The following is a 23,687-nucleotide window of genomic DNA, read 5'->3' on the forward strand; positions in this document are numbered from 1 at the left end:
TTCGGTTTGCCTTCCAAAACCGGGTGTGACAGTATGTTCCGTTGCCCTGGAACGAAGTCTCTTTCAATGTTGCACGCAGTCTGCTGGTTGCCATAGACTGTGATCATGCCTTGCGGACCCGGCATTTTCATGCACAGGTAAAGTCCGTGAATGGCCGCTTTAAACTTGTTGATGGAGCCCCGACCCATTATGGCGTTGTACGGGTATACCATGTCGACGATGTCAAAGGTGACCTGCTCACTTCGTGCATTGGATGCTACACCGAAGGATAAGGGTAGCTCTATCTTGCCCATAGGAAAGGTGCCCTTGCCGCCGAAGCCATATAGGGGATTATCCGAAGTCTTAAGTAAACTATGGCTGATGCCCATGCGGTCGAAGGTGTGGAGGAAGATAATGTCTGCCTGGCTGCCGTTGTCAACTAAGACTTTGTGCAAGTCCCAGCCTGCCACACTGCAGTTGATTACCATGGCGTCAATGTGGGGTGCGCTGCGCAGGTCGACATCTCTGGCATCGAAGGTCAGCGACACGTGGGACCACTTCGTTTGCACGACTGGGCCGGTGACGGCGACGTGGTTGATGCTTCGGTAGTGGTCCCTCTTCTATCGCTTCGTGTCGAAGTCGACGCTGGACCTTCCCAGTGATCATGTGAATGACTCCACGATATGGCTGATCAGCAAAGTCTTCCTGTTTTGGTGCTTGGGGTGATTTGGGTGGTGGATGTTTGGCTGATGCGGGTGCGGAGGCGGGAGTGGGGGTGGTACGACTGTACCTCCTGGTGGTGTTGGTATGCGTGGTTAGGTGGATGCTGAGTGGGGCCTTGGTTGTATGGTTGTGGGAGGTGGTGTTGATATGTGTGCGCGACAACTCTTGGGTTGTCGGCTGGTTGTGCCCGAGACATACTGTCCCTGGTGGCCTTCGTTTTTGGGCAGTCCCTCGTTGGGTGCGTGCGGTCTTCACCGTGAAACAGGCAGTAAAATCTGCGCGGCTGCTGCGCCCGTCCTCGGCCGCGACCATGAGTGCCATTGCCGTGGCCCTAGGGGGATAATCTTGACGGCGAGGGGCCTCGCTGGCGGGGTGCTGGTTGGCAATGTTATGCACCTGCTACTGATTGTGGCTGTCCCGACCGGAGTCTGACTGCGAAGGTCTTGTCCATGTTCGGCTGCACTGCGGAGGGTCCTTGGGTTTCCTCTGGGACTCGACCTTGCGCTGGTGGAGCTCTTCGGATCTGGCATACTTTTCAAACAGCTGATAGAGCTCTTGAAGGTTCTTGGGTGGGTCCCTGATGAAGTGACTGTAAAGGACGCTAGCCCGAAGGCCACTGATGGCGTAGTGAATGGCAATTTGGTCGTCGACCGAGGGCAGTTGTGACTTGAGAGTCAGGAACTTGCGATAGTACTCCCGCAGGGTTTCTTTCTCCAGCTGCTTGCAGAGTGACAGTTCGGCCAAGGCATCGGTGTCTGGGCGGTACCCTTGGAAGTTGAGCAGAAATTTGTCCCGGACACTTCTCCAGGAGTCAATGTACAATGGGGGCAACCTGGTGTACCAGGTCAGGGCCAGACCTTCGAGGGCGATGATGAAGGACTTGGCCATCGTGGCGTCGTCCCCTCCGGATGATGCGACAACGACTTGGTAGCTCATGATGTACTGTGCTGGGTCGGTGCTGCCGTTGTACTTAGGGTAGGTCCCTGCCCTGAAGTTGGCGGGCCATGGTGACACTTGCAGTTGCGGTGCTAGGGGGCTCCGCTCATCAAGGTAGTTGAGGCCTTGGAATGCTGCGGTGTGCGGGACGAAGGGTCCGCGTTGAGGAATGAATAGGTCTCCGACTGGCGCGCGCTGTTGGAGGGGCGGGCCGTGCTGCAGATCATGTTGTCCTTTGTGCTGCATGAGCGCAATCTCTTGCTCGAGTTCCTGAGCCCTCTGCTCCTCATCTCGTATCATCTGGTGCACCTTGGCCTGCGTGGAAATGCGTTGGCGCTTGGCCTCGAGGATTTCTTTCTGCTTCTGGAGGTTGTGGTTCTTGATGCGCAGGGCCCGCAGCTGTAGCTGTACTTCTGCTGAAACACCGATGACTTCGCCGTCCTCTGTGGCGTCTTCGCCCTCTAGCAGAGCGAAACCTGGGGGTGGTTCCTGTGGTTGTCCTCCGGAGCTGCAGGTGCGGAGGCTGCCCTCGGGAGTTGGTTGATCGTTGCGCTGTCTCTTACTGACGGCGTCGTCTTCGCAGGCTTCTTGGTGGGTGGTGTCTACAAGGGCCTTGCCCTTTTTCTCGGCTAGCAGTGCTGCCCTCGCTGCTTTGTCAACGGATGGGGCTGCCTTCGAGCTAGCTCTCTTGGGTGCCATCGCGGGTGGTTTGTTCGTAGCACGAACGGTGGGCGCCAAATGTTGGAACTTGCTCTCCTGGGCAAGATGATCCAACGGGGGAGTGAAAGGAATGCAAACAAGGTTTAACTCGAGATGGCGATTGCTCTGTTAATCTAGCCTCTCAAGGGCACTGTACGGGGGTATTTATAGGTGCCTGAGTGCCCAACGTCTCCATGTAAGGACGCTTGTGCCCTCAGGCACCTGGATTATCCCCAGAATATTCCCACAAGGGAGGGTTACAGACTGTCATTAAAGAAAAGCTATTACAAATTGGGCCTGTAACACACTTCTCAATGCGGGGCCTGTTACGATGGGCCGAAACCCAAGAGGGCCTCCAGGTCTGGTGAGGACGTGGGGTGGGAAGACTTCGTCGTAGGCCTTCGTCGTAAGCCTTCGCCTTGCGGTGAGGAGGGCGGAGGGTGGACCACGCCGTCATCATGCTTCCGTTGGTGTGGCGAGGTGACGAAGGCCTGGAGCGAAGGGTAGCGTCTTCGCCTTCGCCCCAACAATTAGTTACACTGTCATGTATAGTCATCCCACTTTGGTTTCTAACTTCAATCTGGGATAGACACCCACAAAATTTGCTCACGGCATCCTGGATACAACCCCAACGATGCAGCAATGAATTTTGATTATGTTCCACAAACGCTCCTCTGTTCGTGTCATAGAACTTATACACTCTACTCTAGAATGTAGCTCTGGTTTGATTTGTCCCTTGAATAGGATCCGTACTGACATTCAACTATGCTGAAACAAGGAGCCTATCTTCATCCTCGCTGAAAATTTTTCCTTTCTGCTTCTGAGTTGGCTTCGATGAGGGTGGGGTCTGCTGGAACTCAGCTAGGACAGTAGTATTGTCTTCCACAATATCTTCATACAAACCTTCAGTCAACAAATTGGTGAAATAGGCACCATCTCCTTCCATTTCTGAAACAACATGCAGAAAAATCAACAACATGTGACATGAGCATACTTATACAAACCCTGAAATCGGGATTGCAATTTCAGGTGCATCCACTAGGCAGTGAGCTTAGAAATATAGTCTTAGTGTCATAACTTTGGACTGAATCTATGTCCTTCACTCCTTTTCATTCCAGAGGTGTTGGCCTAGAAGGTGATGCAAGTTGCAGCACAGGGATGGATGGATGGAGATGGGGAATGGAGAGGAGTTGTGTGCAGAAGTGAAGATCTAAAACCTTGTTGTCGAGAGGGAGAGGGAGAGTGAGAGGAAGAGGAGATAGGGATTACTTGCCTGAATCAGTGAAAGCTGCAGGTTGGCACGGAGGACGCGCGATCGAGATGGTGCAATGGCGCGTGGACAACGACGACATGACGGAGGAGAAACCCTAGGTGGCACTAGACTAGAGGAGGCTCGCTCCAGCGCCGCGTGGTTGATGAAAGGAAGAATGGGCCACGCGTCAGTGGCCAGAGGATTCTCGTTCCGAAGAAGGAAATGGGTTTCGAAGGATGGGAGCAACAGCAACGGGTGGATCAGGTTGGGGCTGCGAGAGAAAATGGCGCCAAGCAATGGCGCGCTTGTTGTTTCGGCTGCAAAACTGGCGGCAAAGTTGATTTCGGGAGTTCTGTCTTGGTTCCTACATGTGGGAAGTAAATAGGTTTAGATAGGAACCTGATAAATTTAGTAACATGATATAAGGAACTGTTGGGGCAGGTTTTTTGTTATTATTTCCCTAAACAAAAATATAGGATGGATTTTAGGTAACTAGTGCGGATGTTGTGAGGCACTCTCCGCCAATACTCCCCTTCAAAGGTATCGAAGTGAAGGACGGTTAGGGAAGCATCCAATCAATTCCATGAGAAAATGCAATCAACAACAAACAGATATACTGTGATGTGAGATGAGACATACTTTGTACAATCAACAAGTTGCATTTATTTATATTGACAACAAAATCTCACCTTTGATCATTATGGAACAACAATTCATATTTATGAAATACATCAAAGCTTTGTGTTGTTATACATTCGAAAGCTCTATCGGGAGAAGTTGTTATGTGTACGTGGTTATGGAATGACCCATCTCTATAGTGGTGGTACTTTTTACCTATTTATAGAATCAAACCAGTATACATTAATGTATGGAATTACAAGAACACTCTTTCTACTGTACGACAATTCTTATACAACAATAAGGACATGACATACGTGTATTTTCTTCTATCTAACTTGGTTTGCTTCTTTTCCCAAAGGCAACTTCAAATGCACTGGGACTCCATCTTTTCTTCGGCTACTCTTCTTAGCTTCATCGTGTTGAAACTGTTCTTCACTTTGCCTTATCGGCGACTAGCTTCGTAGATCAGGTTGCAACTCTAGCTTTACTCCTTGAGACTGTGTTCAGCAGATCGTGCATATGGTCATGCAAAACACTATTTTACAATGTAGAATGCACTTGTTTATATAGTGGGGTTTGAAATAGGAGTTAAGATGAGTAAGGCCGCTAGAGATAGCCTGATTTGAAGCTATTTCCTCCTTGTACTTGAACCAAGAGAGTTATTAGACGACCAATCTTTTAGTTGACTATATGAGACATGAAAATATCATAAATCCCATTATAAACTATATTATTAACCTTGCTCTTAGCATGACTGATGATGATTGGAACCTACCACATTATTACCTATCAGAAATGGAGGGGTGCAGCTTTGCAGCAGGTGATGGCTGTGAACAGATCGGAGCGTGCCATAACTCATAAGTAGTGGAAAACTGTGCAGCATTGGATCACTCATAGTGTACGCGGAGTGATTTTGATCATTATCCACCGTTGGAAGTAGGGATGACAATTTAACCCGTAGACCTGAAACTCGACGGGTACTCGACACGACCGATGCGGGTATAGATGAAGGTTTTGATCCGCGGGTGCGCCCGCAAACGACCTAAAGTTTCACGGGTGTGGGTTCCTATTCAACCCGTGAGTGACCCGCACTTGACCCAAAATTTTGTTCGTTCTTTATTTTGCGCAAAAATAATTAAGATACAATAGTAATTTTTTTGAATAAGTAACTTAGCTAATGATTTATGAAATATTTTGTGAGAAGGCTTGAAATCCGTAGTTATAACTCAATTATTGTTGATACGTAATTATTTATAGCTGAATTATTATCTAAAAGTGTACACCGGTAAAAACTGGTGGGTGACTCGAAACCGGACTGCTTCATATGCGGATTTAGAATTACACCGCACGTTTAATTGTGAGCAGATTTAGATAATGCGATCGTAAGCTGATTTTTACTCAACCAACCGACCGTTTGGTTCAGATATTTGTAACGTAATGGGTAAGTAATAACGTTAAATCATGTTTGTTTTAGTCCCACCGTAATCAGATATCATACTAAAAATTGATACCGGACTATTCAAACTTGTTACCGACAGTAATCGAATGTAAACCATTACCATTACCCTTTGCGTTACATTTCTTGAACCAAACAGCACCCAGGTCTGTTGCCGTTCCTTGGAAGAACTGGGTAATGCGTGCAAATCAACTACGGTACCAAGGCCCAAAAGGCCGAAAGCTCGAATAATCTGAGTCATGTCCGCGAGTAGCGAGGGCGCCCAATCAATGCTGCCTGTCAGCCGGTAGCCCAACATCTGGGCCGTCTTTTACAGCAGACCTGGGCGCTTGGGCCACAATCTGACCTCCGTATCATCGCACCGTGCAAGTGAGAATGACAAGCAGCAGAAGCAGAACATGAAAAAAACGGATTGGACAAGCACGACTCGCTTGGCTTCTGCCTTGCAGGCTTACTCTTTGCAGCGGGAGAAGCTCTGCACGATCGAGAGCCATGAACGGTTGAATTTAATCACGTGAAACCTTATCAGATCCTCCTATGCTCCCAGCATCCTAGTACGGTTTCAGGGTTTTGCAAAAGCACCTGCTATTCAACATCAAGACCAGCTGTTATTCTGTTTCAATGCACCAAACGTTTCAACCGGTGCCACCACAAAGGTACAGTTTACTGTCTACACTGTCGTGAAAGCAGAACTCTCATGGAATCACACTAGAAACACCATCCGTACAGTATGCAGTATAGAAAGTCGCTGAGAACCCATCCACAATCATCTGAGGCTGCTCTGGAGTTAATCGGTAGAGGGAATAAGAAACTTGAGGAAAGGTTCAGCCTTGGGAGCGATGGATCTCACGTCCTCAAATTTGGCCATTTCAAAATCCTCGTACTGGAAGCCAGGGGCACAGGTGCAGCCAACAAGGGAGTAATGCAGCTCAGGGTCCCTCTTCCGAGACTTGACAAGAACGCTGCCATCAGATGCGAACGACTCGACGTCTAGTGTGGGGAACGACCCAAACCACACGTTCGGTGGCACGGTATACTGGGGGCGCTGGCCTGCCTCAAGGTGTGGGCCAATGACAGTAAGGTCAATGTGACCGTCGTCGTGAAGCTCGAAGACCTAAGACAAACACAGACTAGCAGCATTAGATCAAGCATTGCCAACTATTATCTCCGTTCTCGAATATTTGTCGCCCGCTATTTCATTTCAAAACTGAAATACGACAAATAAAAAAAAACGGAGGGAGTAGTTGTCTAATTGCTTTAGGCATGGAGAATAAGCAAGAAGTGATGCTAACCGTGAGAGGCTCTCCCTTGTAGAAGTGCCAGGTTTCAGCACAGGGAATGCGGTGGAGACGGGAAACACTCCCTGCGGGAAGTAGGAAATAGATTGCGGTGCTAACAGCACGGTTTACCTTGTCTGCAGCATACATTAAGGGGATATTAGAGAGATAATATCAGCTTGACTTCATATCCATGTATGATCTAGTTTAGTACTCATTCGTTGTCTAGCATTGCACTCAAAAATTCAAATTAGTGGTCACAGATATTAGTGGAACAATAACTTGTCTCCATAGAAAAGATCCAACCACTCAGAAATACACTAATAAGCCCCGTTTGGATCCTTAGAATTGAATTCCATTCCAATAATATAGTAATTTACACACGTATCAATTAAGCTAATACAATTTTATGCAAAATATATTTGTATACTATTATTAGTAAGATGCCAGCGATATTTACGTGCTACATTTCTACTAATACATAAAATCATTTCTCATCCTTTACCTCATGAATTTAAGATGGACTTAATATCTGAACTTTAGAAAGTGGTGGAATGTCAAATCCCAAGCCAAATCTGTTACTTTATTAAGTAAATTTTAATTCCTCTAAAATGAATGGCTCCAAATGCCCCGCAAATAAAATCACCAACTACACATTTAGGTTGTCTGCAGCAAATCGTATAATATAGGGCAGAACAGAGAAGCAATAAATATTTTCCAAACTGATGGCAAATGTTCAGTATTCTTAAAATTTGCAGTGGTTTCAGATGGCGGCCATACCATCCTGCTTTGGTTGTTACAGACATCTCACTAACTGCATGTTCCATTACAAATCGTACAAGGTAACAAGGAGCTTCAGGTAGCAACTACTGATAAAGATTCATATCACACGTAGCCACTATAGTACTATAACTAAGAAGCATGCAAGGTCAATACATGGCAGACCTAGTGCTAGAGGCTCCCATATGAGGCTTTGTTCGGTTAGATCTCAATCCATGTGGATTGAGTGGAATTGGGTGGGTTTAAATCCCAAGCAAGTCAAAGTTCTTCTAATTTTTTTTCAATCCATGTATAATGGGAATAATCGAACAAGGCCTGAGTGGGGTCTGAGGAAGGGATAAATCGAGACAAGCCTGCCTCCCGTAAATATAGCAGGTGAGACTGTGAGATAACTCTGACCACTACACTAGACTTGCCCTTCAAGATCATGGTAATGCACAAGACCTACCCTTCAAGATCATTACCATGGACAATGACCAAATATTTCAGCTTGTCACAATCCACGAATCATGATAAATGCAAAATTGCGAAGGGGCTCACGGGTCACGGCGCAGTGGCAAGGCCACTGGTCGCAAGTGCTCCCGCCCAGGGTTCGAATCCTGGGTGACGCACCAAATTGCGGCCTGGTGCCCACCTCCCTGTGACGGTTGCTGTGGCATCCCATTGGGTGACGCTCGGCCCCGGCAGGTTTTGGTGGGCCCATCTTCTTAAATATATAAAGCTAGGGGAACGGCAGACCCCTAATTGAGTTTTTTATGATAAATGCAAAATTTACACTTGAAATTTCAATTCCAAAGGTATTTATTCAGCTAATGTTTGTATGCAGCCATTGTGGGGGACAGATATCCCCGGGTCCACTGGAAGGATAAAAGACCTCACGAAAGGCCCAAAGGCCCAATAAATCGTAAGGTCATCCCTTCGTGGGTCTGGGGAGGAATGACCAGTGAAGCAGATTGACGTAAGGCAGGATCAGTGCGAGCCCAGACGACCCAATGACTTCGAGCAAGTAAGCACGACAGTGACCCGATCTTCTCGCATTGGAACCCTGTGCGATGGAACCACGCAAGGATGGGTCGGCGGAACTATAGGGAGATAGGCTCAATTGGTTCACTATCATTTAGGCGCATACTATTATCATATCCGCATGTAATGCCCCACGGTCGAATATATAAGGCCTAGGGGGCACCCCTTCAGAGGATCAATCTGACTACTCAGCCATCCACCTCAACTCTCTACGTTCCTTACACTAGAGAGTTCCCTTGTAATCCGCCACATAAAACATTCCCGCCAGGACGTAGGGTGTTACGCATCTCTAAGCGGCCCGAATCTGTACATCATTGTTCACAGTTTCTCGTGCGCTCTGCACGAACCATCGAGCTACAGTCGGCGACATCGTCCTACTCCTAAAAACACCTTGAGGGGCAACCCCGGGTGTGCGGTCGGACCCAAAACACCGACAGCTGGCGCGCCAGGTAGGGGGTGTGTCGCCGATCTAAGCTAGCTCAATGGCCGTCACCTTCCATCACAAGATCATCCTCCGCCCCGGATCCGTGTTCTGCTTCGGAACTATCTCATCTGTAGCGGATGAGGAAGGAACTCTACATCGCATCGTAGATTCGCCAAGGAGGAAGTCTCCTCCAACAACCTCCGAGAATATCGGGGTAAGGCAGGGAAAAGCGCAACCTACAGCACTCCGAAAAAAGATAGCCTTCAGCGAGCCAGGGGCCGAGGGCCCGCTAACCCGGAGGACTCCACTGTCTACCTCTCCGATGAAAGAATGGACACAAATCGCAAGGAAGAAGGAAACAAATAGGAAGCAAGTTGTTCTTCCTGTACCTCTGCCCTCAAAGGAGAACAGAAAGAAGATCGCCACGACAGCTGCGCCATTCTACCCCGACGTCCTCTTCATCGGGAGAGTGGAGTCGCCCCCCGTCTCCGACAACGAACCGACTGCACCCGGAGAGGAACCTCCTCAGCGGGAATCCCGCCGACGAAGGAACCGACGCCGAAATGTCCGGAGACATCACGAGGCCGGAGAGCGGGACCCGGAGCAGCCTGTCTCGCGAGACGAGGTCTCAGAGATAGGAGAAACGTCGGAGGAACGTGTCTTCAGGGAACGAAGGAATTCCCGACGGCGTGATCGCCGACGGGCTCAGGAACAAGCCGAGCAGGAGGCAAGGCAACGTCGGGAGAATCCACTCTTCGGGCGCAACCTGAACCCCGACTTCGTCCAAGCCATGAACACGCCGAGTGAAGTCGGAGGGGTGCTGGCTCGGAGGCGCTATCACGATAAGACCATGCGACGGTACCAACAAACTCTGAGGCGCTATCACGATAAGACCATGCGACGTCGATCCTTCACAGTGGGAGACCTCGTCCTCCGCCGAATTCTAACGGGGGAGGGACAGCACAAGTTGTCACCTTTATGGGAAGGACCATTCATAATAGCAGAGGTCACTCGGCCGGGATCATATCGTCTCACTCAGATGGACGGCACGGAAATTGGGAACTCATGAAACATAGAATACCTCAGTAAGTTTTACCCGTAGCTGTATTTCAAAAGCTATCGGGACGGCAATGTACTCTGTAAACTGGGAAATATATCATCAATAAAAAGACCTCAAGAATACTCAAATTGTTCATGGTCGACCTGCATTCTTACTTAACTTGGGGTGACCACTATGCCCTGCTAATGGAGCAATCGGCTTAAATCGGCAACGACTTAAGACGGTGCAACATGCTCGCGCTTACTTAACTCGGGGTGACCACTATGCCCTGCTAACGGAGCAATCGGCTTAAGTCGGCAACGACTTAAGACGGTGCAACATGCTCGCGCTTACTTAACTCGGGGTGACCACTATGCCCTGCTAACGGAGCAATCGGCTTAAGTCGGCAACGACTTAAGACGGTGCAACATGCTCGCTCTTACTTAACTCGGGGTGACCACTATGCCCTGCTAACGGAGCAATCGGCTTAAGTCGGGAACGACTTAAGACGGTGCAACATGCTCGCGCTTAATTAACTCGGGGTGACCACTATGCCCTGCTAACGGTAACGGAGCAATCGGTTTAAGTCGGCAACGACTTAAGACGGTGCAACATGCTCGCGTTTACTTAACTCGGGGTAACCATCATGCCCTGCTAACGGAGCAATCGACTTAAGTCGACAACGACTTAAGACGGTGCAACATGCTCACGCTTGCTTAACTCGTGGTGGCCACTAAGCCACACTCACGGAGCGATCGGTTTGAGTTAATACTAACTTAAACAGGCACGGCACACTCGGCGCGCATACAGTTACTCGTCTAGGGGCGGCCTCTATGTCCCATGAGGAAGTCTCAAAATCATCACGCAACATTTTACTTCTACAAATTTAGATACTGCTGAATTCTAAACAATAGGAGAATAATAGTAGCATTCAATATTAAGCGGGCGTCCTCTAACAAAATATCCGAGCACGTTAACCGCGCGCTCAAAGCACGCAATGTTTTTCTATTTTGCAACATTCTTCTCAGGAGCAACCGACGAAGAAGAGCAACTTGAGGAATCAGGAGTAGCGTTCACATCAGCCCTTATGTCGTCGGGGACAACCACACCAGGTCTCCTCATCAAGATCCGCCCTGCGCGAATGGCTTTATCCATAGCTCTGTTGCGCTGGGCCCTCAGAGTAGCGGAAGTTTCTTCAGCAACCTTGACAGCCAACTGAGCGGTCTCCAGCTCCTGGGCGATGGACTTCTTGGAAGCACGTAGTTCCTTGATGACATCATCTTTAGCCGATTTCAACTGCCTGAGGCGAATCACGTCGTCCATGGATTCCTGCAGCTTATAACGATGATTGTCTAACTCCTCCATGGTGAAGCGATGACTCCTCTCCAGGATGGTCAACGAGTTGCTGGAGTCACGATATAGCCTATCAAGATTGTCACGAGAAGTAACAAGGGCACATTTTTCTTCCTGCAAACAAGAATCAGCTTCTTCAAACGTCAAGCAAGCAATAAGAACACAACAAAACAAAGCCCAGATTTTCAGGTCACCTTTTCATAATCGAGCTGAGCGCGGAGAGTAGAATTTAGCATGTTAGCATCATTCAGAGCAGCAGAAACCTGGGCCAGCCCAGTCTGGCTTTGGGAATACTTTTCCTCAAGATCAGAGCACCGCCGGACCAGTTCAGCCTGGCTTTGAGAATGTTTTTCTTCAAGAACAGAATACTGTCGGGCCATATCTGGCAAAGAAACAGTCGAGCAAAAGGGTTAAAGTAAGAAGCAGTTTAATAAGGTAGCCGAAAAAAAGCAGAAAAGCACTAACCAGCATTCGCCGCCTCTAAGTCAGAAACACGCTGCTGAAGCAGCACCGGATTCCAACGCGCCAGAGACGAAGCTCCCTCTGGAACAGAAGCACCCTGCAACTTCAACTGACTAGCCATCCCGTCCACCAATGCCTGATATTAAGAACAGATGAGTATAATAACAGCAGTTTATGTGGTGTAAAAGTCAGACTAGGACAAACCATAATACCTGGAGGTTGGAGAAGAATGAGGGAACCCCCAAATCGTGAGAGATCAACTGGTGGCTCGGCGAAGGATCACCACCCAGAGCAACTTGCAATGAATCAGCAGGAACCAATTCAGTGTCATCAGCAGAACCCAAAACTTTGTCGTCAGGTACGCTAGCCTCTACAGCGACTCCTTGACCAAAGGCTTGGGCTACCACCACACAACCAGAATGTGGAGGAGACCCTACGTGAACATCCATGGAAGTACAAGAGGGAGAACCCGCTCGGACACCCTCGGGGGCTGGGTCATAGTTGGCGCCACCCATTCGAGCCGGATCGTCTCCGGCAACACCCTCGGGGGCTGGGTCGCAGCTTGCGTTACCCATCCGAGCCGAGTCACCCCCGGCAACACCCTCGGGGGCTGGGTGAGCGCCAACACCATCCTCGAGGGCCGAGTTCTCTGCAGCAGCCACCTCTAAGGCTGAAGGTCCCTCAGTCACTTCCATGGGAGCAGGACAATCCAAGTCAGCTTCCTGATCCTCAAGACCGCGCTCCAAGGTCGATGAGGCGCGGGACGCTGCCCGGGAAGACCCCAACCCGACGTTGAACACCTCAGCACAAACATCCATCGCGTCACCATCCGCTGGTTCTGATAACAGATCCTCTGGAACCATATCTTCAAGAGTTTGATCAAAGTTCGCCAGAGACAATTCTTGTAGACCAATGAGGGCAGACAAAGCAGGAGAAGGAACTCCACTACTTTCCCCACTGGCTACGTAGCGCCGACTGTTCTTCCGAATCAGAGGGATTTCATCTTCTTCTTCCTCCTCATTTTCATCAGCAACACGGACAGCACACCCATTGGGGTCAGCGTCAGATGGGTCGCACCCATTGGGGTCAGCGTCGGTAAATTCAGGCACGGGCACTTCCTCAGTAGCAGGAGCCGAAGGACCAGCATCCTGATTCAAGCTAGACACTCGCCGAAGACGTCTCTTCTTCTTTTTCTGCCCATCGGCAGGAGAAGCAAGCTGATTGGCTCGGCAGGGGCGTTTTGGGCGAACACTGACAGCCTCTGAATATCCAAGGCCTTACTAGCTTCTGGGAGAGGCGCCACCGTCAATGTTCCAGCAGGAGCGGCATCAGAAGAATCCTCAGCTAACATATCAAGCATAGCACTTATCTCTACATCACTGGGATCCAAAGGCACCTCAAAGTGAATCTGCCGTTCATCATCAGGAATTTCTCCAAGCAAAACAACCAAAGCACTAACTTTTTCGGCAGAGGGTCGTACTCTAAGGCCCAAACTACTATCACCAGCAGGAGGATTTGACACGAAATGGGTAAAGGCCTTGGAAGGAGGCAAGTTCCAGGCCGAGTAGGCAACAGGGGCACCAACATTTGATACCTTGCCTCTGAGTATCATTTCGAGCTGGCTCACCAAGTCCACAGCAGGAATTCTTCTATTGGTGACCCGGGTGGAGTCAGCTAGGCCCCGGTACAGATAGGCCGGGTATGCCCTGTCCTTCAATGGTTGAATATTCTTGAAGACAAAGTCAGCAACCACAGCCTCAGCAGTCAGACCCCTTTCCTTCAACAATCCAACCTCAGCTAGCAGAACTCCTGCCTCAGCCACATCCTGGTCTGTGGGGGATTCGGTCCAGCTCGGAGTGCGAACATCCGGTTGTCTCCCTGACCGTGGGGGGAGAGAATTTTCGTGATTCTCAACAATAAACCACTCCAAGCGCCATCCTTTAATGCTATCTTTGAGGGGGATGTCGAGATAATCAGTTTTCCTTCCGCGGCGCATCTCCAAGCTCGCGCCCCCCATCAGCTGATGCTGTCCTCCGGCCATCCCAGGCCGACAGTGATACAAATATTTCCACAGTCCAAAGTGTGGCAGGATGCCAAGAAAAGCCTCGCATAAATGAACAAAGATGGAGATTTGCATAATGGAATTAGGGTTCAGATGGGTCAGATTCAAGTGATAGAAATCAAGGAGACCGCGGAAAAAGGGGGAAATAGGAAGAGCAAGACCGCGGAGAAGAAAAGGAACATATACAACGGATTCGTGGGTGTTCTCTGTTGGAACAGTGACCCTATGGCAAATCCGCCAAGAACAGAGTTCCTTCGGAGGAAGAACCCCGATGGATACGAGATGGAGAAGATCAGACTCAGAAACAACAGACATATGGTTACCTGCGAAAGCCAACTGACTGTTGGGATCGATGGGGGGAATGACAGCAACGGATGAACTTGATGCTTTCCGCTTGGGCGCCATCTCAGTCTTGCTGGCGATTGGAGCGGAAGCAGTATCGCACGAGCGCAAGAAAAGCTTGGAGGCAGAGAAGCAAGAATTAGGGCACGGAAAGCAGAGACGCGCAACAATGCAGTACATATGGGGTTTTTCCAGGCCAGATACCGTTTCCAAAAAGCGTCCAGTCATCACCCGACGGTTATTTCTAAAAAGGCTGGCGTGCCATATCATCACTCGGCTGTTATTTCCAAAACGGCCGACGCGGCCCGTTCTAACTCGGCTGTTACCTCTAAAACGCCGACGCCACCATCAGTCACTCGGCCGTTACTTTTAAAACGCCGACGTTGCCATCAGTCACTCGGTGGTTACCTCTATAACGCTGATGTCACCAGTAACCACTCGGTTGTTAATTTTAAAAACACCGAAGTGGCCCTGCTATCACTCGGGCACTACTTCAGAAGCGCCGACGTTGTCAACAATACCCCGGCCATTACCCCAAAAAGCGACAAGTAATTAACGCAGGATAAGACGAAATCATTCTTCATAAAAGGGAAGCTACAGAACTTACAAATCAACTCATTATGAGTTGATGACCTCCCTACTACTACATTACACTTCACTACTCTATACTACTAACTACTACTACATTATTTCATTATACTACTTCTAATCTATACTAACATCTAAAAAACCAGTGGCATCTAGCCACTGGCCTTGTTGATGTTGCCCTTGCTGTCGCTGCCATTGCCGCCCTTGCTGCCGCCGCCCCTGCCGCTGTCGCCGCCGCCATCACCGTCGCCTTCGTCGTCGCCGCCATCACCACCATCGCCGTCGCTGTCCTCCTCATCCGAGGAGTACTCCGACTCATCCGAGCCCTCGAGCCCGGAACGCTCGACGGCCCGGATGTAGGTCCAGACCTCCGCGACAATCCCCTGGGAGTCGTCTGAATCATCAGACGACGCCGGGGGAGAGACGGGAGCCGGAGATCCCTCGAACTCGGAGGAGAACTCCTCCTCCGAGTACTCCGAGTCGCCGAAGTCATCCGAAGGAGGAGTCGGCTCGCGTTTGCGCTTGTCACCAGAGCGAGGAGAAGAACCGCTACCTTTCTTACTCTTGCCCATGGTGGCAGTGGAGGGAAGAAGAGGAGAGTAAACAAGCAGCAAGAGATGTGAAAAAACCGGGGAAGCAAAGGCACTATTTATAGAAGAAGGCAACCGCTCACCTCCTACCACGGTCACTGAACAGTCGCAAAAATTCAATATGCACTTCAAACCGTCTGAAGACACGTCAGGCGGCTGACGCCGCTTCACGCAACGCAACACCCATTGGGACTCCAGTCAACTGCGCGGGCGATATGATTACACCCGCGGTCATATCAAATTACTACTCAGAAGCAGTTTGCTAAAACACTCAGCGTACCAAGCCGTCCCTTGCCTACACCCATTGGGGGGGACGCCCAGGAATTATCAGTATATTTTTCAAAACTGTCACATCCGTGCAGTGCATGCAATGAATACCTCAAGACAAAAGTGAGATATCAGTAAGGATCAAAGGAAAGCCAAATATAGCCGGTGAAGTACAAGTATGATCGACAGAAGCGACATGAAGACTAGCCAGGGGACGTCTATCGAACGTCCAATCAGTCGCATATCAAATAAATTGCACTACCTAGCCAGATATGGGCAGATCATGAACTCGGCCTCAAAGACAAAATGCATGCTGACCTCTAAAGCATAATATCAATAACACAATGCTGACTTCTAAGGCATTCGGCAAGAAAAGAGGGTGATCCTCAGAAAAAAGGCACGAAATGAAGACCTTCGAGTGGATTATTTTCAAAAATCCACTCGAAGCTCGGGGGCTACACCCATTGGGTGCACCTTTGGTGCACCCCAATGAATCGTCATCTCAGATCAAGACAATGCTGACCTCTAAAGCATAGGGCAAGATCAAAACAAAGCCGACCCCCGACGAAGTAAAAGTGGAAAATAGAAGTGGTCTCTGATGATACTCGAAGTGAAGACCTTCGAGTGGATTGTCTGCAAAAATCCACTCGAAGCTCGGGGGCTACACCCATTGGGTGCACCTTTGGTGCACCCAATGAAGTTCGACAGTAAGAAATCGTTTTTACCGGATTACCCAGAAAGCACTTCTTGTTACAAACAAAGACTGCAAGCTGGACCTAGGATCCTTGGGCTGATTATTTCAAAATCAACCCAAAGATCGGGGGCTTGTGGGGGACAGATATCCCCCGGGTCCACTGGAAGGATAAAAGACCTCACGAAAGGCCCAAAGGCCCAATAAATCGTAAGGTCATCCCTTCGTGGGCCTGGGAAGGAACGACCAGTGAAGCAGATTGACGTAAGGCCGGATCAGTGCGAGCCCAGACGGCCCAATGACTTCGAGCAAGTAAGCACGACAGTGACCCGATCTTCTCGCACTGGAACCCTGTGCGACGGAACCACGCGAGGATGGGTCGGCGGAACTATAGGGAGATAGGCTCAATTGGTTCACTATCATTTAGGCGCATACTATTATCATATCCGCATGTAAAGCCCCACGGTCGAATATATAAGGCCTAGGGGGCACCCCTTCAGAGGATCAATCTGACTACTCAGCCATCCACCTCAACTCTCTACGTTCCTTATACTAGAGAGTTCCCTTGTAATCCGCCATATAAAACATTCCCGCCAGGACGTAGGGTGTTACGCATCTCTAAGCAGCCCGAACCTGTACATCATTGTTCACAGTTTCTCGTGCGCTCTGCACGAACCATCGAGCTACAGTCGGCGACATCGTCCTACTCCTAAAAAACACCTTGAGGGGCAACCCCGGGTGTGCGGTCGGACCCAAAACACCGACAACCATCATATACTATTTAATTTCTCCATGTACAAATTGATATTTTTATTTTACTTTTTCTGAGGTAATATACTATTTAAAAATATATATATTTTGGATATTTTATATTATGTTACATATAATTATGTATTCTAATGTCAGTTTAATATTAGATGGCCTAACTTGTCAAATAATGATATAAACTTATGGCATATTATTTAACATAATTTAGTATCAACTATCACCTCGCAAAATTTTAAAATTTAAATAAAGTTGACCATAATAGGAAAAAAGGTAAATCTTGTCAAGAAATCAATTAGACCAACTGAAATAGTTAAATGAGTAAACTGATCAAATATTAGTTTATAAGGTTATGTTGATAAGTGGTAAACAGGCAGAAGATAACTTTGAATCAGTGGCAAGGCGGTAGGTTAGTAACAGGGGCGGATCCACATGGGGGGCAAAGGGGGCCGTGGCCCCCCTCAATTTTTAGTACCTCATATACCCCATGTTCATTTACTGTTAAGTATATAAAAAAATAAAAGTTTTAGGTAGACCAAACCAGTTCTGTGCTAGACCTTAGTCGGATCGGTCCACTCGTTCTCTTTCTTGATCCAGTTCTTGCATCTATCAGTTCGAATGTTCAATCTCATTCTTCTCAACGTCACCCAAACTAATTTGCCCCGATACCCTGTTCCCGACGCTGCCCGTCGTTGTCACCTTCCCGATGTGTGTTGTTGTCCAACCCTGACCCCTTCTTGACGCCTCCACCCTGCTCGTCCTTGTTGCAACGCCAGCCCGTCCAGCAAGCCTGATCTCGCTCGTCATGAAGATGCGACACATCGCCGACAGACGATGAGCTTAGCAAACCAGCGAGCGTTGACTCTCTGTCGGAGAGGTCGCCTGAGCCTGACCCCGCCTCCTTCCTGATGGCCCCACCCTTCGAGAAGATCTACAGATCGACATTCGACAAGGGTACATATAGTTTTGATTTGGTTAACAAAAAATTAAGCTTGCTTCTTTTTCTTCATACAGTTTTCTTCTTTGAACTTGTATCGTATATTGATATGAAACTTGAATTCTACGTATAACTAGTTTTTTACGGGCTTTCTTAATTTTATCATACAATTTTTTGGCCCCCCTGTGAATTCTCGCCCTGCATCTGCCACTGGTTAGTAATCAACAAAATGCTATTTTGAACAGGTTTTGTGCAGCAACTCTAGAGAATATGGAAACTAAGAAATAGCGTGTACTTTCTTATTCGGCTATAACGGAAAACCTCAAATCTAGAACTTGACGTTCCAATCCAGTTCCAACTTTTTTTACGATATTATTGGGAACAATGAAGGAAAAGTGCTAGAAGGACATGCCTGAAATAATGGTGATAGCTATCTCACTGAGTTGTTAGATCGCGGGTTCGAAAGGGGAAGGCTTGCCTTGGTTTATCCTTTTCCCATATCCCACTCATCTACCAAGGTCGCCTAGTCGTCGCCTTGGCGTCGCGGCGCTGTGCAGACTGCGGCGTCGTGGCTGCTGCACCCTCTGCTCGTCTGGCGTCGCCGCAGCTGGGAAGGCGTAGCCATGGCGTCTGGTCGAGCAAGGCGGACGCCGTGTCTACGCGCGCGCGGAAGCGGCAGACGAGCGGGAAAGAGCTGAGCAGAAGCGGCATACGAGCGGGAAATAAAATACCGCGCGGGGAAGGGGTGAGCACGAGCGTGCGGGAAGGAGCTGAGTGCGAGCGCGCGCGAGCTGAGCGCATCTTCGAGCGCCACCCACCGGCCTGCACTGCATCTTCTAGCGCCGCACGCCGGCCGAGCTGAGCGCATCTTCGAGCACCGCCCGTCAGCCTGCACTGCATCTCCGAGCTCCGCCGGTCGGCCTGCATCTGCATCTCTGATCTCCGCCCGCCGATCTGAGCTTCTTCTTCCCCCTGCGGTAGCGCTCCTTCCTGGCCTACGCTTCTTCCACCTCCCTCCCTCGGTCCCTCCACGCCGGCTTCAACTCACAGTGACAACCCGACAGGTACCACCTCTTGACTCGAGTGCCCACTGCTCTATACAACTAAAGTCAGGCAGTGCTTGTGTGCTATGCTTTATGGTTGTGTCTATGTAAATATTCATATGTTAATGTAGCTTGCAGTTGCAGCTTGAAAGAAAAGAAGAGAGGTTGGATCTTCGATAAGATAACCATATTTACATAGCAAAACAAATTTATCTTCATTACACATTGATGACAAGCTACATCTTAATTGCAAGAGAGATGGATCATGGATGCTACAAGAACAACAAATAGGAAAAGAGAAGTGCATAGTACATACCAAGGATGGACAACAAAAAGGCTTGTATTCTCTAACCTTACCAATTTTTTTGCTATTGCAAGTGTTAGATTGTTAGGTTTTTTTTTACATATCCTCGCCTAGGCGATGCTCGTATGGCGTCGCCTCGCCGCACACCTAACTCGCCTAGGCGTTTGGAAGAGGGTGGGTCGCCATGTCTCGCCTTAACGCCTTAATAACCTTGTCATCTGCTGATGAAGATTACATGAATGATACGAAGACTGAGAAGATGCAGGGAACAGGATTGTCCTCGAGTGCATGGTATAGTTTTTGGTGTGGACGACAAAGCAAGAGCACAACTGGAAATATCAGACCCGGTCTCAGCTGTAGGAAAGGCAGTAGAACAAGGGGAGCTACACGCGCAGAGAAGGCACATCAGTCTGATAGGGTCGCTTTACAAGTATGCTTCGGTTCTTGCAGGACTAAACCTGTTGGCTATTAGTGTGCCACAGTGCCAGTTTTACCTCTTGAGAGCGACACTAGACGCGAACTTACTGTTTTGTTCAACTGAATTAGGCATGGGAGCCTCTTTTCTAGAAAAATAAACCAAACTGATTTGCCTTCACACACAAATTTCGCACATATTAACAGACTTATCTACCAGGAATTCCTAGTTTGAAGAACCGCATTAATTAGTCAAAACACGGTCAAATAGTAGTATCAAATACGCGAGCGCAAGCCGAAGACGAGAGATATCTCATCTCAATCCGATCGGGTCGCACACTAGCCTGTGCAATAATAACTCATGCGTCGAGAAATTAAAGTACAACCAACACTTCCCTGCGCAGTAATCAAACGATACGGTCATAAGGGCGAATCGCGCATATACGTACAGTGGGGCGGGAGCTGGGACGTGGTGAGCGTGATGGAGCCGTCGCGGAAGGTCTCGGTGTAGAAGCCGCCCTCCGGGTGCGGCTTCAAGTCCAGCAGCGCAGCCACCTCCGTCGCCGTCATCTCCTCCGAGGCCATCTCCCCCGCCCTCCCCCGCCGCCTCCTCGTGACCGCCTGCGAGTTTCTTCGGCGACGGACCCTCACCCTAGATCCAATCGACCGTGCCCTGCTCAACGCGGTTCCGGGGAGGATTTGAATGATTGGCTCGTTGGATTCCAAGCAGTGCAGCGAGTTCCGATTGTGCGCCCGTGTTTGTTTAGCCCGGCTAAACGTGGCGGCTGGCCTGGGGTGGTGACTGGTGAGTCTCTGGGTGGTTGGTGACTTGACGGTGGAGGCCAACTCTTTCTTCCGCCGGTCAACTCGATTTGGTGTTAAAATTCAAGCAGAGAGCTATTTCTCTACTCTATATCATTTTTATTAAAAAGTCACTACATTTCTTCTAAATCAACTCAGCGTAAAATATTAAAAAGCGGTACAGAAGTAGGGGTTTAAACCCACACCATAATGTAAGAAGGGTGGAAGACACTGGGTGAAGCTATCTAACTAGTAGAACATCATGCTTAGGTGTTTATAATATTGAATATGAATTGTACACATATATATATATACTAGTCAAGTGCCCGTGCGTTGCGACGGCACACAAATTATTCATGCACAATGATTACATAAAAACAAGTAACATATTATGGACCACAATCTTATAAAATATACAAATCAATTTACAATCAAACGTGAATATACATTAAAATTCATACTAAAAGGACAGGAATAACAAGTGAGAAAAATTCTAAATCTTTGTTTTTATCATAAACTCGAGTATTTACAAATAAAATCACATATATCTAAAGCCAACTAAACACTGATGCGCTTAATAATCTTTTGTATTTCTTCTGGAATATTGTCATTACATTCATTGTCCTGGTACTTCATCAACTCTACCAAGAATTTGGTCCTCAGTACACTTGAAGTCTGTACATTCGATATAAGACAACATTAAATTCAGTAAAGACAATTAGTTATAAAAAATGATATTGACCAAGAATTAGAACTACACAGTTACTCACAGTGGAAATGCAGGGTAACCTTTTACCATTCCACGAGTGCATAAAGTTGATAACAAGAAAGCCTGATAAATCCCTACAAATTAAAATAACTCGTTCTTACGTGTATATATAGCCAAAATTATTTAGTTGTCTTCAAGGTATAAGAAATTACCAGTTTAATGTTTTTGGAACCCATGATGGTACTATACGACGCCACATATAAATATCGTCTTTCCATGTAGGATTAGCCAATTTCATGGCAACATTCATATTATTGGCAATATTATGTATTTTGTGAATATAATGCATGCTTGGATCGTTACCCTTAAACCATGATGGTAGAGGCATGGAGTCCATTATATAGATGCTTCTGGTGTTCATGTTAAATACATATAAACTGAAGTGACCCAAGAAACAAAAGGGCAATAGAATCTGCAAGTTAAACAAACATCTTAAGAGAACAAAATTAAAGATTACAAAAAATATAAAGGAGTAATAGCTTACTTGGCTGCAATCTGAAATAGTATACTCCATGTCAGGCCAACATTCAAATAAATTCGCCAATACATTGGTATCTAGCTTTGCACGAAGGCGAGGGTCTTGACCATAATTAGTTATGGACTGTTTATTACCATGTTAGTAAAATATAGTAATATAATGATCATATTTATATGAAAACAGTTTAATCACTAATCAACATACACAGAACTGTAGATCCATGTAGTGGTATTTGTTTTCCAACAAGAACAAGGCATCACTGCATGCGATCATCCGAACAGCTATGTTGAAGCAATCCTTATCCATCGGTTTATTTACATCCAATATATTTTTAAGCTGTTGAAGACTTAAAGAAATTGGATAAGGCTTGGTGCTCTGAATCCAATGTTTCCTATTAAATAAATATTTGTTTTCATAGTTAAAGAAAGATCATAGATGTTGAATATTTATCATATCTATAAAAAACATTAACTTACTCCAAATATTCGGCGTCGTCTATCTCCATGATGTATGTGCATAATGCACTCATCAGTTCTTGTGTGTTTGTTGATGTTAATGTAGCGGGCAGAGCACATGACGATATAAATGGTTGAACCTGGGATGATGCATTTAACGATATAGGTAACTCACAAGGAGTCTTGATTATCTCAACATCACATGAACTTCCTCCATCTTCATCTGCAAGATGGTTAGTCTCTTGATGTCCTTTCTTTGTGTTTAATCTTGAGTTCCACAATCTTGAATGTGCGGTCCTACCACCAGGCATAATAGATGCCGCTACTCCTGACGTCGCAGTAGCAGTAGCTATCTTTCCAGAGCGCCGAACAGTTGCCAGCAAAGCTTTGTACAGAAATGTCTTGCCTGTTCCTCCTGGACCATCCACAAAGAAGACACCTCCACTAATATTCTCCACCGATGATAATATCACGTCGTAAGCGTGTCTCTGCTCATGGTTGAGAGATGAAACCACAAATTCAGCCTCAGGGTCTTCTGGAATATTCATCTCTTCAAATATCTCTCTAACAACATCTGCCATATTGTCGTGCTCGTCCTTTATTGCAGGTAGAGGGAATAACCTGATGTCCTTACCCATTGTTTGAAGCATATCTCTAATATCCAACAACACTAACTGCTCGACCACATTTGAGTTACTATGGGTTCGACAGAAGTCATCAGACATTGCCTCCAAATGTTTGTTCCACAGACCAACCACATCAGTAGGCTCACAGAAAACCAGGATCGTCGCAAATAGCCTTCTAAGAGAAGGTGGCATATGAAATCCTGACGCCTCAGTTAAGCACTCATCGATGTTGTTGTCTGCCTCAATAAGACCCCTTTTTTCGGTAGCTTCACGAAAAGTTGGATATACATTACCGTCGTATGTCCTTAGACTTTCAAATGAGGTAGCACCCCTCACGTGATTAAGTAGCACCCTTAGATAATAACGTTCTCCCTCTGCTGGGTGTGCCGAGACTATTCTTCCAACTTGCATACGTTGTTGACGCGCTGTCCATTTCTTTGCACCTGGCCACCACCTTGCCACCTCGGGGAACTCCCTATATAAGTAGTTTGATGCCCAATCAAACAACTGATTTGCTCTAAAGTACTCAGT

The 23,687-nt window shown here is 47.7% G+C and overlaps 2 protein-coding genes across 3 annotated transcripts; both read right to left on the bottom strand.

Moving 5' to 3' along the window:
• Positions 1-6,249: 6,249 nt before the first annotated feature.
• On the bottom strand, positions 6,250-20,868 carry LOC100382548 (uncharacterized). Of its 2 annotated transcripts, XR_002262200.3 has the most exons (5): positions 20,477-20,837; positions 12,028-12,319; positions 11,757-11,944; positions 6,959-11,676; positions 6,250-6,780 (listed from the first exon to the last, which is right to left on the bottom strand). XR_002262200.3 is itself a non-coding variant. In NM_001175282.2 (3 exons), the coding sequence occupies exons 1-3, from the start codon at positions 20,610-20,612 to the stop codon at positions 6,454-6,456; spliced, it is 585 nt and encodes a 194-aa protein (NP_001168753.1). In that variant the 5' UTR covers positions 20,613-20,868; the 3' UTR covers positions 6,258-6,453. The 2 variants fall into 2 exon arrangements, 1 of the variants encoding a protein (NP_001168753.1); NM_001175282.2 differs by lacking the exons at positions 11,757-11,944; positions 12,028-12,319 and having other exon boundaries at positions 6,258-6,780; positions 6,959-7,080; positions 20,477-20,868.
• A 518-nt stretch (positions 20,869-21,386) lies between these two features.
• Positions 21,387-22,744, bottom strand: LOC111589969 (uncharacterized). Its single transcript, XM_023300895.1, has 5 exons — positions 22,552-22,744; positions 22,082-22,466; positions 21,750-22,009; positions 21,599-21,671; positions 21,387-21,503 (listed from the first exon to the last, which is right to left on the bottom strand). Exons 2-5 carry the CDS (start codon positions 22,109-22,111, stop codon positions 21,387-21,389), a joined length of 480 nt encoding a protein of 159 aa, XP_023156663.1. The 5' UTR covers positions 22,112-22,466; positions 22,552-22,744.
• Between the last annotated feature and the right edge of the window lie 943 nt (positions 22,745-23,687).

Source organism: Zea mays, chromosome 1 (assembly GCF_902167145.1).
Source record: "Zea mays cultivar B73 chromosome 1, Zm-B73-REFERENCE-NAM-5.0, whole genome shotgun sequence".
Classification (NCBI taxonomy): Eukaryota; Viridiplantae; Streptophyta; class Magnoliopsida; order Poales; family Poaceae; genus Zea; species Zea mays.

What these genes read in the sequence shown, in the direction of transcription:
- LOC111589969 (XM_023300895.1), bottom strand. Translation starts at nt 22,111, where the DNA reads ATGGAGTATACTATTTCAGATTGCAGCCAA. An exon ending in GTTCCAAAAACATTAAACTG is followed by an intron (nt 21,672 to 21,749) that starts GTAATTTCTTAT and finishes TTTAATTTGTAG; the next exon opens with GGATTTATCAGGCTTTCTTG. An exon ending in GGTTACCCTGCATTTCCACT is followed by an intron (nt 21,504 to 21,598) that starts GTGAGTAACTGT and finishes TCGAATGTACAG; the next exon opens with ACTTCAAGTGTACTGAGGAC.
- LOC100382548 (NM_001175282.2), bottom strand. Translation starts at nt 20,612, where the DNA reads ATGGCCTCGGAGGAGATGACGGCGACGGAGGTGGCTGCGCTGCTGGAC. An exon ending in GTCCCAGCTCCCGCCCCACT is followed by an intron (nt 7,081 to 20,476) that starts GTACGTATATGC and finishes TGTATGCTGCAG; the next exon opens with ACAAGGTAAACCGTGCTGTT. An exon ending in ACAAGGGAGAGCCTCTCACG is followed by an intron (nt 6,781 to 6,958) that starts GTTAGCATCACT and finishes TGTTTGTCTTAG; the next exon opens with GTCTTCGAGCTTCACGACGA.